The 14,334-nt window shown below is 44.7% G+C and overlaps 1 protein-coding gene across 1 annotated transcript in view; it reads right to left on the bottom strand.

Annotated features, from left to right (window-relative positions):
* The window catches only part of RXFP2 (relaxin family peptide receptor 2), a 213,145-nt gene that overhangs the window by 111,101 nt on the left and 87,710 nt on the right, over positions 1-14,334 (bottom strand). Inside the window, exon 6 of the mRNA XM_029603167.1 lies at positions 9,958-10,029. Within this exon, the coding sequence (XP_029459027.1) occupies positions 9,958-10,029 (72 nt within the window). The remainder of the gene's footprint in view (positions 1-9,957; positions 10,030-14,334) is intronic.

The following is a 14,334-nucleotide window of genomic DNA, read 5'->3' as shown; positions in this document are numbered from 1 at the left end:
CCATGTATAGATTACCACAGTTTAAATGAAATTACCCAGAAGGACCGATACCCCTTGCCTCTAATCTCTGAACTGTTTGACAGGCTCCAGGGGGCCAAAATATTCTCCAAATTGGACCTGAGGGGGGCTTACAATTTGGTCCGGATACGCCAGGGCAACGAATGGAAAACCGCTTTTAACACCGTGACGGCCATTTCAAATACCTGGTAATGCCCTTCGGCCTTTGTAACGCTCCAGCGGTGTTCCAGAATATGATGAATGAGGTATTCAGAGACATGCTCTACCAGTGCATTGTAGTCTATCTGGATGACATCCTGGTATTCTCACGAGACGTCCAGAATCATCGCTGAGACGTCTGCAACATTCTTCAGCGACTAAGGGACAATCGCTTCTATGCCAAGCTGGATAAATGTTCCTTCGAACAAGAGACTGTCCCTTTTCTCGGTTACGTAATTTTGAGTCTGGGCTTTCAGATGGACCCCCAAAAGACCAAGAGCATCCAGGATTGGCCTCAACCAACGGGCCTCAAGGCGCTCCGTAGATTCCTGGGATTTATTAACTACTACTGGTTGTTCATCCCACATTATTCCAAACTGACCGCCCCTCTTATGACCATGACCCGCAAGGGAGCCAACTCCTTGCAGTGGTCATCTGATGCCATGTCAGCTTTTCAGAAACTTAAGAATGCATTCCTTAGAGAACCATGCTTACACCACCTGGATCCCCGACGACCCTTCATCGTCGAAGTTGACGCATCCGACGTTGGAGTTGGTGCGGTCCTCAGCCAGCATTCTTCTAATCATACCTTGCACCCTTGCTCGTTCTTTTCTCGCTGCTTCTCACCTGTGGAGCGCATTTATGGAATCGGGGACAAAGAATTATTGGCAATTAAGCTCGCCTTTGAAGAGTGGCGCCCCTGGCTCGAGAGGGCTCAGCACCAGATCACGGTATATACAAACCACAAGAATCTTGAGTACCTGCATCATGTACAACCCCTTAATCACCGGCAGGCCTGCTGGTCTCTCTTTTTTACTCGGTTCAATTTTGTCCTACGATACCAGTGAGCCAACAAGTACACTCGAGTCGATGCCCTCTCCCGGTCCTTCACCACTGAGGATGTCCCAGATGTTCCGCATCACATCATCGATCCAGACAAGGTTCTTCTCTCTGCCACATTCACCATACCTCCTGGGAAGATGGTGGTTCCCCGTCCACTTCGTACAAAAATCCTCCAATGGGCACATGATTCCCTGCTGGCGGACCATCCAGGTTAAGCTAGAACTCTTTCCTCACTCCAGAGGTTCTACTGGTGGCCGACCATGAAGAAGAATGCTCAAGCATATGTGGAGTCGTGCTCCACCAGTGCCTGCCAGAAGCCGCTGATGGGTCGACCTTGGGGTCTCTTGCAACCACTTCCTGCGCTCAGTGATCTGTGGACACACATTGCCACTGATTTCATAGTGGATCTTCCTCCTTCCAGTGGCAATAACACCATTTGGGTTACAGTAGACCGGTTTTCAAAATTGGCTGACTTTGTAGTTATATCCGGCCTTCCTTCAGCCCCAGAACTAGCGAGACTGTTCATCCGCCATATATTCTGCCTCCACGGACTCCCGAGGCATATACTTTCTGACCAGGGAGTGCAATTTATGGCCAGGTTCTGGAAAATTTGACATTGCCTTGGACCTCGTGTCGGCCTATCACCTGCAGGCCAATGGTCAGATGGAAAGGACAAATCGGACCCTGAAGCAGTTTCTCCAGGCATACGTAAACTCACGACAAAATGACTGGTCCGAGTTACTACCTTGGGCTGAGTTTGCCCTCAATTCTCATCTCTCTGCATCCATTGGGTCTTCACCCTTCCAAGTGGTATACGGACGTCAGCCCCTGCATCCACTTCTGCTACCTCTGTCAGTGGCCTCTCCTGCGGAGCAGGCCACCACCCAAGAGTTGCATCAACTCTGGGATGACACTAAACGACTTCTACAGCAAGCTGCCCAGAAGTCCAAGAAATGCTATGATACCCATCATCGGGCAGCTTCTCAATTCAGTCCTGGTGATAAAGTATGGCTTAGTACTCGATTTATTCGCCTAAAACTACCTTCAGTCCACTTCGCTCTCAGATACATCGGGCCATTTCCTGTACTTCGCCGCCTGGGCCCAGTTACATACAGCCTTCGTCTGCCCACATCACTCAAGATTCATAACGCCTTCCACGTCTCATTACTTAAGCCTCTCATCCTGTCTGAATTTTCCAAAAGGCGCCTGAACCTCAACCTCTGGCATCGGAGGAGAACCTCACATATCAAGTACAGGACGTCCTGGACGTACGGAAGTGAGGAAGACGATGGGAATATCTAATATCGTGGGAGGGCTTTGGGCCTGAAGAGAATAGTGGGAACCTGTAGCCAATATTCTCAATAAAGAACTGATCAAGCAGTTTCATACTTCTCACCAAAGAAAACCCAACCCCCCCCCCCCGGGGGGGCCCTAAGAAGAGGGGTACTGTTACGCTCCTTGGCCGCAGATGGCTGTGACCTCTATTGCTCACCTCCTTTTTCTCTGCTTTGGCTCCGTTGGGTGAACTCGTGGCCTCTGCCAGCTACCGCTGGTCTTCCTGCCTCTGTTACCAGGCCCATCTGAGCGGCATGGATGCCACCGACCGCCATCTTACCTCGGTGTTTATAAGGCGCGCGTGCGCTCCCGGGCCTACTTTAACCACGTCATGGTGGGAACCTCGGGGGCGTCCCCCTCAGATGACGTTACTCATCTTGGATAATTAGCCCAGGGAACTCTCCTCTCCTCGTAGCAATATGAGGTCCTCTTCCAGATCTGCCCTCAACCAAAAAAGGAACTCTCCATCCTCCTAGACCCTCCCATCCCACCATTTCTGGGCTGGTTAGCATTTTACCTCCTAACCAATTCAGTCTCCAGTGTTGTTCATACATCAGTTAACGGTGCCACAAACATGGAATAATCAAAATTAATGCATTTTTAGTGCATAGACTTCATTATGTATTTTCAGGAGATGAATGCTGGATCTTGTGTAGAGATGTGCACAGGACTCAACTAGGTTTTAAACTGTCACAAATAGGTTTTCCCATGCTGGATCCCATAGCTATTCTAATTATACATTCTAATTGATTGTAAGCTTCTCGATGCTTCTGTTCAGTTAAATTTTATTGTAACCAATGCTGGGAAAGGGCAGAATATCAAATGTCTAAAAATAAATAAAATAAATAAATATCACGCAGATATCAACCTGGTCCAAGTTCAACAGAAAATATGGATTTTCCTGAAATCTGCTGGGCAAATTCATCTCTTTTTTCCTGGTCAGTCTGGAGAAATATAAGGATGATGACGCGAATCTGCTGAGGAATTTCTCAAATATGCATGCACAGAAAAATATGTACGCATTAGGGATGTGCATTCCTTGTTCCTTTTGTTTCATTCATTTCGGCAGTACATGTGTATCTCACAAATGGATAGTAGGCGTGCAAAATGGATGGTGTGCGCATACATCTATTGCCGACTACATATGTGCACATTATCCATTTTGTGCATCTACTATATATTCGTGAGATACGCATTTACCGCCAAAATTAATGAAATGAATGGACCAATGAATACACATCTCTAGTACACATAAACTGGACACAAACAATTGTTGAAGTAGCAAAATTTTGGAGCTATGGAAGTTGGTTTTGTTGAAGCCTTGTCAATTGACACTACTGCTCACAAGTTTCAAATCTGTGCTACTTTACCCATTTTTTCTATCTCAAATATGCTTCATATTTTTCTATACATGAAGCTTTTCCTGTAAAAGTGGTTTTGCCAATTTTCATCAAACCAGGTAACAAACCTTTATTAAAGATGATCACAGAGATCACATGATGTGGTGAACGGGACCAGATGGGTCTGGTTACGCTCTGTGAATAAGACCCCCCAATCCCTCACCATCTGTGCACAATAGATGATTTACACATCTATAATCCACTGTGAGTTATTGCCTATGTCGATTACAAACTATATGCAAAAATCGCCGATGGGTATGCCGCCAAAAGCAGCAGAAAGGGATAAAGAAAAACCACGCGGTCAGGAAACAAAGATGGCGACGGTGGCGGGGAAAACTAGTAGTGGCGATGAACCCAGCAGTCACCAATCTACTCACCTCACAACGCAGGAACTGCAAGAGGCCGTAGTAGCGGCATTAGAAAGTAAGTTTACCGGGCTCTCCAAGCAGCTAAATTCCATCCAAGCCACCTTAACGGACTTGGCTCCCAGACTAGACCAAGTGGAAGGCTGGACAGGAGTGCTAGAAGATGATGTGCTGACGCTAACTAATCGCATACATGCGCTCGAAAAAGCACTAACCGAGCAGAAAGACAAAACTGATGATCTTGAAAATAGATCACGTTGATCTAATCTACGTTTAATGGGAGTACCGGAGACGATCGAGGATCAGAATTTAAGATCACTATTAAGAACTTGGATCCCCGAGGCCTTAGGCCTGACTGAAATTCAGCCGAACTTTGAAATTGAATGGGCGCATAGACTGGGGGCACGCCAAGCTACAACCGGAATGGATCCGAGACCCCACATTGTCTGATTAAAATATTGAATTTTCATCACAAAGAGTGTGTGCTGCAAGTAGCGAGAAAAACGACTGATTTACAGCTTCAAGGACACCGTATCCGCATGGCGCCTGATTATTCAGCGTGGATATTGGCACAGCGAAAAGCTCTCTCCTTTGTGTGCAGTCTCCTAATTGAAAAGCAGGTTCGCTTCACGCTCCAATTTCCAGCGAAATTACGGGTATACAGAGATGGGACTTGGGCAATGTATAATACTCCTGAATCGACAAAGGCATTGCAAGAGGCTCTGAACAAGTGATGTATTTACCAGTGCTTTAATGTTCTCTTTATGTGATATCACCAGATAGGGGTGAGGGGGGGGGGGGTCCTATACCCCTAACATATCTGTACGTGCTCTCCATTCCAGGCTTTAGCCTATGCGGGAACTATAGTAACAGAGGGGGAGAGGGAAGGGGGGGGGAGGGAGGGGAGGGTTTGGGCACTCTATATTTCAATGGTGTTTTTTAGGGGATACTTGTATGTATGGGGATTGGTGCAGTGTGAATGTGGCAGAAAGCTGTGTATTGGTGCGGACCCAATGGGTACATAACGACGGAGGGGGCCAGGCTGGGGGCCTCCTCCTGTCCCCCACTCAGATGAGAAACGGATCTTTGAATGTCTATTGGAAACCCAGTGATGGGATCTACTTATAGAATTGTATCCTGGAACGTGGATGGACTGGGTAGCCCCATTAAATGGAAAAAGATTTATCAGCATTTAACACGTCTCAAAACTAATATCGCCTGTCTTCAGAAAACCCATTTAAATTTGTTGGAAAGCAAAAAACTTTGTAGAGAAAGGGTAACAACGTGTCATTTTGCACCGGCTGTGGGAAGGAAAAGAGGAGTAGTGATCCTGATTAATAAAAACACACTGTTTATAGTCTCTAAAGAAATAGCAGACCCAGAGGACAGACATATTATTATTACTGGCAACCTAGAGGGGCAGCCCTTAACGCTATGCAATGTGTATGCACCTAACAACCCAGATAAGCGTTTCTTTGGGCATCTAATTAATCAGCTCATGGAACACACTCAGTGCCGCTTACTTTTAGCAGGAGATCTAAATTGCGTTTCTGACGCCCATCAGGATAAATCCGGAGTCCCCATCAGTTTTAAAATCCCAGTGGAATCCGAGATAGCGTTTACTTGCAAAAAACTTGATCTGCTGGATGTTTGGAGAGTATTGAACCCAACTACCCGAGAATACACTCACGTCTCCCGGGCACATAATACAATGTCCCATATTGATTATATTCTCGTGGAATCTGCTCTGTTTGCTAACATTGAAGAAGCGGATTTTGGGTCAATTGTTGTGACAGATCATGTGCCTGTATGGGTGGGTCTCAGGATTTCTCAGGACGGCCCAACGCCAAGGACATGGTGATTTCCGGCACAGTTACTTGACGATAAGCTATTCTATTCATACCTCCTCCAAAAATGGGAAGATTTCGAGAGAAATAATAATCAACATCTAGAGCAGCCAATGCTCTTTTGGGCTACTGGGAAGGCCGTTCTCAGGGGGGAGATTATTGCCTATACAATTAAACGGCATAAGCAACTGCTGAGTTCCATTTTACAATTGAAACGGGAACTGCAAAGTAAGAAGAGTGCTTTAGCGCTAAACCCCTCCTTGGCCACTAAAGAAGCTTATTGGGCCTGCTTGAATCAATTGAATGTACTTCTTCATCTCAGGGTTCAGAAGGCGTTACAATCCACAGAGCTCAGTTACCACAGATTTGGGAACAAAGCTGGGAAATTATTGGCTAGATTAGTTGCTACTAAATGGAGGAAAAATTTTATCAGTAGTCTCCATACAAAGTCTGGGCATTTAGTGACAAAATCCTCCGAGATCTGCAAGGTTTTACGGGATTTTTACGCAGACCTTTATACCGAGGGACACCCCAAGATAAGGCCGATTTTTTTTCACAATCTCTCCATTCCTCAGTTATCTGATTCACAGCTTGCTGCCTTGAGCAAGCCAATATTGGAACAAGAATTCTTCAAGTTATCAAAAATAGTAAAGCTCACAAAGCCCCGGGCCCAGACGGGTTCTCCTCAGATTTTTACAAAATTTTACATAGCAAAATAGCTGGACCCCTATGCCAGTTTTATTGTGCAGCAGAGAATGCAGAATGCTTCCCACCTGACTTTAATCAGGCTTTTATTACTGTCCTCCCCAAGCCAGGGAAAAATCTACTGCAAGCAGCTTCTTACCATCCAATATCGCTTTTAAATTGCGATTTAAAAATTTACGCCCGCATACTAGCCCAGCGCATAAGTATGGTTCTACCAAATCTCATATCACAACACCAAACCGGTTTTGTTCAAAACTGCAACCCAAGCGCCACTGTTATCAAATTAATATCGGCTATTGAGGCTACTAGGGCCCAAGGTCGCCCCTCACTGGCGATCGGTTTTGATTCCAAGAAAGCCTTCGAAAGGGTGGCCTGGGACTATATGTTCTCTGTTTTACGCAGGTTTGGGTTTATAGAGAACATATATCAACAGATTAATATGCTTTATCAAGACCCGGAGTCTCGCCTTGTTGCCAATGATGCGATCTCTGAGGCAATTAAAATACAACGAGGAGTAAGACAAGGGTGTCCACATTCCCCTATTTTATATGTTCTGTCACTGGACCCCTTATTGAGAAAACTGGGTAGCTCAGATGTAATACAAGGGTTCCAGGGGATATCACAACAATTCACTGTGGCCGCCTTTGCAGATGATATGCTAATTTTCCTTAGTAATCTGATAACGGCATTATCAGAGGTACTAAAAATTCAGAGAGACTTTGGGAGATTTGCAGGGTTAAAAGTCAACACTGAAAAATCTGAGGCTCTCAATATTACTGGGACACTGAGAGTTATGTGGAGTGGTGAGTTCCCTTTAAAATGGGTTTCTACAGATTTGAAATACCTAGGGGTGAAAATTCCAGCAAATCCGAACCAGCTTTATGCTCTGAATGTAGGGCTATTGAAGCAAAAGCTGATTCATAATCTTGGGTTATGGCGGGACCTTCCTTTATCATTATCAGGAAAAATTCAATTGGTAAAAATGATGGAGATTTCCCGATGGATATATTTATTCCAAATGCTACCTATATGGTTAACTCACAGAGATGTACAGGAGATAAGTAAGGAGCTATGTAATTTTCTCTGGGGGGGCAAACGTTCACGTATATCTCTGAATGTGTTAATGCACTCTAAGCAGAATGGGGGTTTAAATTGTCCTGATATAGCCTTATATAACTGTGCTTGTTTGGCCCATCATATAAGGGATTGTCTATTTGATACAGAATTTTTTACTCCCTTACAATACTATAAGCTGTGGGGAGCCCCGTGGTCTCTTAGCTCTATTTTGCATATGATGACAGAGCTTATACCTACGCATATTATTAATAGTAAAATGGTACTCCCAATGAGGCAAGCATGGAAATTTATTTGTAAACGGCTAGGGATTTCACCAGGTAGCACAGCATGTTTGCAGATCACAGGTTGCCCTCTTTTCCATCCTGGTTTACATCAATCACTTTTTTTCAACTGGAGAGAGAAAGGACTAATTTGTATTTCCCAACTATTCAACTCTGGAGATGGATCAGGACATTTATTAAGCTTTCAAGAGCTGAAGACCCAATACTCCCTCTCTAACAAAGATCATTATGGATTTTTACAAGTACACCATTTCATACAAGAATTACTAGGGGCAAACCCACCGCTTTCATCTTACTCTTCCTTACATAATTTGCTGTTGGGTCCGAATAATAAGCGTTTGAAATGTGCTCAATACTAAGCTCTGTTGGCTCTGAGCCCAAATCCACATACTCAGTCTTTGCTCGGATTCTGGAACAAGGCCCTGTGTACATCAATGTCGAGCGAAACCTTTCTCTGCTGCTTTGCGAAAATACCTGCTATGGTAGATATTGATAATGTCACTTTAAGAGATAAATATAAACTGCTACATCATGCCTATTATACGCAACAACATGCTTATTACATGGGCTTAGTTCCTATCCTTAACTGCTTGAGATGTACATACTCTAAACCAGACTTGCTGCACTGTATCTGGTATTGCCCTATGGTACAAAACCTTTGGGAATCCCTACAATAGAAGATTACCAGCCTTTGGAAACAAGAAGTACCTTTGGATCCAGAAATTTGGCTGCTCGGGATATATGACTCTCGTGTATCATGGAGCTCCTCACTGCAACAGCTGTTCTTAGATAAAGTGGCCTTGATTGCAAAGCCTGCAATCCTTTCCACAAGGACAGTGTAAAACCCAGATCTGTGGTCTGTATGGACTCAACAGCTTCATCATCTTCTACAAATGGAAAATCTAACTGCTTCCTCACTTACTTCTAAGCGGCTGTCCCAGTTCCAGGAGGTCTGGGGACCCTATTTATCATCGTTGTCCGATGACCTGCAAGCCCAACTGACGCCCAAGCTGAAAAGTTGCATTAAACCAAACTGATTGGAAGTATCATAAAGTATTAAAGTATTAGGGTAAGCCTGTGATTGACGGATGGGCTGTTCTTCTTGTCCAATACATGCCATGCTACCTGTAGTTGGAACGGTCGAGACTAGGTATTGGCACGAATATACACTTTGTATGAGGCTCGCACCCATATCCGTGCAGATAGGTGCAGTCCTTAGGCATCCGCTGACCCAATTTGTTCTTCATTTTCGCGGTGCACAAACTGTCTACCCATTGAAAAATGTAGTACTGCACAATGTTTCCAAAAACACCGGCGTACTGTACCCCATTAAGCCTAATTAGAGAGTGCCTAAAAAGGGAAAGGGAAGTGGGAAGGGGGGGGGGGGGGGGGGACAGGAGAGACAAAGGGGAACTTTATAATCACACAAAAAAGAATTTAATGGGTTCTTACGTCTGCTTTAAGGTAAACAATTGCTATTGTTCTTGCTATTGGTCTTGAAGTCATTAAGATGTTTCATCGGTTGTATTATGTTGGTAATTATATATTATGTTGTATTACATCCAAACATGTTAAACGTTATGATTGTACCACTTGTGGAAATTGAGATCCCAATAAAAATTACTATACAAAAAAAAAAAAGATGATCATATATCTCTAGTTTGGTGTTCCTGGTTGTCTTCTAATCTTTTGCTAGGCCTTTTATAGAGCAACTTAAGACTTGGAAGAAATCATTTATTTCTTTTAATGGAAAATTAATTTTATTTGCATAGGTTTTTCTGAAATCTATGGTTGGTTTTTCAGTTAACCCTTTGGTGAAACTATTCTAAAATGCTGTTTAAGGTACTTTTGCCCATCCTTACTGTAGAAAGTTAAATCTGATACTTACAGCCATTTTAACTTTTGCAGATCTCTGAATATTCCGGATGTAAGGCTGGTGATGCAGTTGCAATCAAGATATCTGTAAATGAGAAAAGCATGTAGAACCATTTGGATCTAGGAAATATAAAGCAAAATACTGTTTATAGAATACAATATTTAGTTATCTCTGAGTTTAGCTTTAGGGTACATCAAGTCATAAATTCATTAATAGTTGGAGCATATTTTAAATTTGCAGCAGTTATTAAGTAATTACTACAAAAGATATAATATTGTTAGTAAGAGCTGTTGTTACGAGCGCACGCGGAGCGCGGTCGTCTCAAGCGGGTGGTGAACCCTTGGGCCACGGCAGGACTCAAGGAGGAGCCCCAAGCCACACCGTGGGAGGTGAGCTGGGCAGGCATGGAGAGCCAGGCGGGTACAAAAGCAGGGAAGCAGGCACGGAGTCTGACCCTCAGCCGGACCTGCACGCCCATGGCAACCAACACTGGGAAGTTGATAGATGAACGGTCCTCCGACTGTTCCCGGCTCTTTCGGACCTGCCGCTGGGTACGGCAATGGGCGGCAGGCCGGACAGATGTGAGGGCAGACAGAGTCCTTACACTGAAGACATCGTAGACAAGGCAGGTGCAGACATCGTAGACAAGGCTAGTGCAGACATCGAAGACAAAGGATAGTGCAGACATCGAAGATGAGGGCTGGAAGGAGACATGGGCACCGTCCCTGAGGGCGCCCTACTCAGCCCACCCACGGGACTGAGTCGCGGACCACCCCGTCCCATACGCACCCTACTCAGCCCAGGAAGGCTGGTCGCGGACCACGCTGGGAGCGGGAGAGCACCAGGAAGACAAGGCGGAAGAATACTGCACTCCAGGCAGTCAAGGCAGGTACGCTGCACACCAGGCAGCTCAAGGCAGGACATCAAGGAAAAGCAGGAACTGGATCAGACATCAGGTAACACAGCAAGGCGCGGACTAGAACAGACATCAAAACAGGGCAAGGCACCATCAACACAGGCAAGACCACGGATGACCTGGATCGAGGAGAAGGTTACAGGCAACTGTAGAGCCCGATCCGAAGGCCAGTTGCAAGTGACAATGTAACCGTCTCTTTTTCTGTCAGTAAGAAGGCCCAGACAACTGATCCGTGAAGATAGACTTTTATTGCCAGCAAGATGCAGCTAAGACAACGGCTTAGTACAACTGCATGCCACGCCCCCTCTGGAGCAAACCTTTATACACTTTACAGTTCTTATCTTTCACACATGCGTTCTGGTTTTGCTGAACAAACATTTTACAAACTGCTGAACAAGCAATAGCTAGCGTGGTCTCTAGTAGGTGTAGCTTATGATCAGACTATTGTTTCGTCATTTAATTGACAGGTTAGATATTCGCGACAGCGTTCGTATTAATACAATACAAAATATGAATCCAAAATGGAGTCACGTTCACTAAACGTTAGTGCGTAAGTACGTCATTACGTGTTATTTGCGTTGCAAATGTTAGTAAATCAAGATGGCTGTGCGTTTCACTGCAGCATGATGAGACGAGAGGCATCACAGCTGTGCAGTCTTCAGGGGTTCATGGAATCGAACTCCTTCATTCCCCCCTTTGATACTTCAACGCCGATGGATAGTGGAAGTATCATTTGCAGCTGTTAAGTAACTGAAAAGAGAAGCAAAAATCAATACTAATAACTGTTAAGGTGGACCCTAAAATGTTACTAGGTCGTTGGTTACTTCACGGGTTTGAGACGGATGGGCCCTACTGGCGTCAACCCCCTTTGTAGCCCGGCTTTCCCTAGTAACAAAAGTGGTCCTGTCGGTGAATTAGGTGGGTTTAGAGTTTAGTTATCAAAATAATCATTATCAGAATCAAAAGAGATATCATCAGAGTCAGATGCTTCAGAATCAGGGAAAGTAGAAATCGACACATACTTATTGATCATCATAATATGAGCTGCAGCCCTGCGATCAGCAATGGTTTCAATCATAGATCGTAGATTTCTGAAAATAAGAGGTAAACAAAGAGGGAACAGAATGCAAGTTAGAATAAAAAACAAAAGAGGAATGAAGATGTCCTTCAATCCGGGGATTGAAGTAAGCCAATTTGGTAGTGAGGAAGTCCAATCAAGGATACCGGTCCATGTTTGCACAGGGACATGAGCTAATCGGATCATGCGATCAGTAATCTCCTCGATAACTTTGCTCTTATCATCGATCTGCAAACAACAATTTGAGAGATTAAATTTGCCACAGACACCACCTTCTTGTGCTAGGAGGTAGTCCAAGGCTAAACGATTTTGGTAGACAGCTGTTATTATTCTGGTGTTTTGTTTGGCCAAGATATTGAGTGCCATAGCAGAGTCGTTGGTCAGGAGTTCTAGTACTGCTTGTAAGCGAATGATGCGATTCAACATGTATATTGGAGTTCTATATCCATAGGATCCATCTTCAGCCCATGTGGCAGGGCCGTAGTATTGTACAATTCGCTCAGGGGGCCACTCCTGATCTTTCCAATCACCAATAGAAACTTTAGGGCTTCTGCGACGTTTGTTTGGCTTCATAGGGCTATAGACAGGTACACCCAATGTTTCACCCGCTGTGATTGGTAAGAGAAAGAAACTTGGTCGTATGGTGGCTAGGAAACAGGTGCCATACCAGTTGAGCGGCAGTAATTCATATGCCCGGCGGCCACAAACGAAGTAATAGCCGTCTGGTGCAGCGAAGAGGGTGGTTGGCACTCCAGCATTAGTCCACGTTTTGTTGAGGACCGCTTCAGTCCACATGGTGGTGGGCATTGTCAAATTCTCAGTTTGCCACCAGGTTTGTTTAGTTAGGTTAGCAGTAAGCACCCCCGTACATGGGGAATTACCTACAGAGGTAGTATATACTCGGGAATGTTGTCGAGATATGCAATGTCTGCCAATGACATCTGTTTGGAGAGCCCATTCATATGGGTGAGGTTTCCGTTTGTAAGTTATAGTCGTGTTCAATTGATTGAGATCGGTTTGGAAGACCTCTTTGGCCTCCCATGGCCATTGTTCTCCAGTGTGCGTTCCTCCGCAGACAAAACAATTTTTAACTTCAAGAGAGAGAGCTATATTCTCAGCCAGATTGACAAACATATTCTTTGCTTGATTGGAGAAAGCATGTTTTTTGAATTCTTCTGATGCGTGGGATATTTCATCAAAGAAGGACTGATAGCCCACTACAGTAGTCTGATGAATGATTGGTCGAGGTTTGTCTCGACGTTGGGTAATTGTTATATAGGTCATGGGGTCTTTCCCTGTTCCATCGATTCCAAAGCCCCAAGTATCTTGCCAGGGATATCCTTCACCCCGTATGGGCCATTGTATGGACATGGTATTACCAGCTACTGCAGTTAACCGGCCAATTCCATGGCAACCATGATATCCTCCTCCTGTATAGTCACATACCAGAGCCCATCCTGATAAAATTAAGTCTCCTTGACAGGGTAGCCATTGAGATGGATTGGCCACCCGATTGTAAGGACAAAGGTACTTATGGTTGTGAGCATAGGCCTGTTTCCAGGCTTTGGATCCGCAGTGGAGGGCGTTCGGGTGCTTTCCAATGGCTTCACAGGCGTCGAAGGTAATGGTGGCAGTAGATTCTCCTCCAATAAGGACTTTGGTCGAGTTGATGTAGTACAGGATGCCTTTTCCTTCCGGAACGATGGTTGAGGTATAGCTCTTTGGTAATCCGGCGGTCAGGGTGATGTTATAGTACTTGGGAGTTGTAGGTGTATGACAAATGACCTTGTCATTTTGTAGGCACCGGTGAAAAGATTGGTATCCTTGAGTAGTATTTAATGAGCACGCAGGCTGAGTTGCACATGAGTCAGGTGGCTGAGATTGGTGTATAATGGTAGAGACAATCTGGAATCCATCTAGAGTAGTGGTACGGATTAACTTGACACATTCAGTGCAGTTTTTGCTTAGAGGTAGAACAAGAGATGTAGCTGTAGAACAGGAAATCAGTAGAATAACTAGTAGTAGTCTGGTTGTCATAGCCGAAAGTTGAGGGTGAACACGTTGGACTTGAATTGTAAGTAGTTCAGTAGATTAATTCTGAAAGGAAGAAAAAATGTATATGTTAGTACTCTTTAGCAAAGTACTATAATCATCTAATCTGGACTATCTTGTTGCCTGTTTTGAGTGAATCTTAATTTGTGGTCTCCAATCCTGGAGACTTGCCAATTGGAGGCAGCAGGTTTTAGGCGAGTCCAGTGAATCCAGGAAGGACATCCAGAGACCTTTACAGCAGTAGGAGTGGTGAGTAGTACTGTGTATGGACCCTTCCAACGTGGTTTGAGGAAATCGGATTCATCCCAGTCCTTCATCCATACAGAATTTCCAACTTGGAATG

The sequence above is a fragment of the Rhinatrema bivittatum genome, chromosome 5 (genome assembly GCF_901001135.1).
Source record: "Rhinatrema bivittatum chromosome 5, aRhiBiv1.1, whole genome shotgun sequence".
NCBI lineage: Eukaryota > Metazoa > Chordata > Amphibia > Gymnophiona > Rhinatrematidae > Rhinatrema > Rhinatrema bivittatum.
This window is presented reverse-complemented; position numbering and strand designations above follow the sequence as displayed.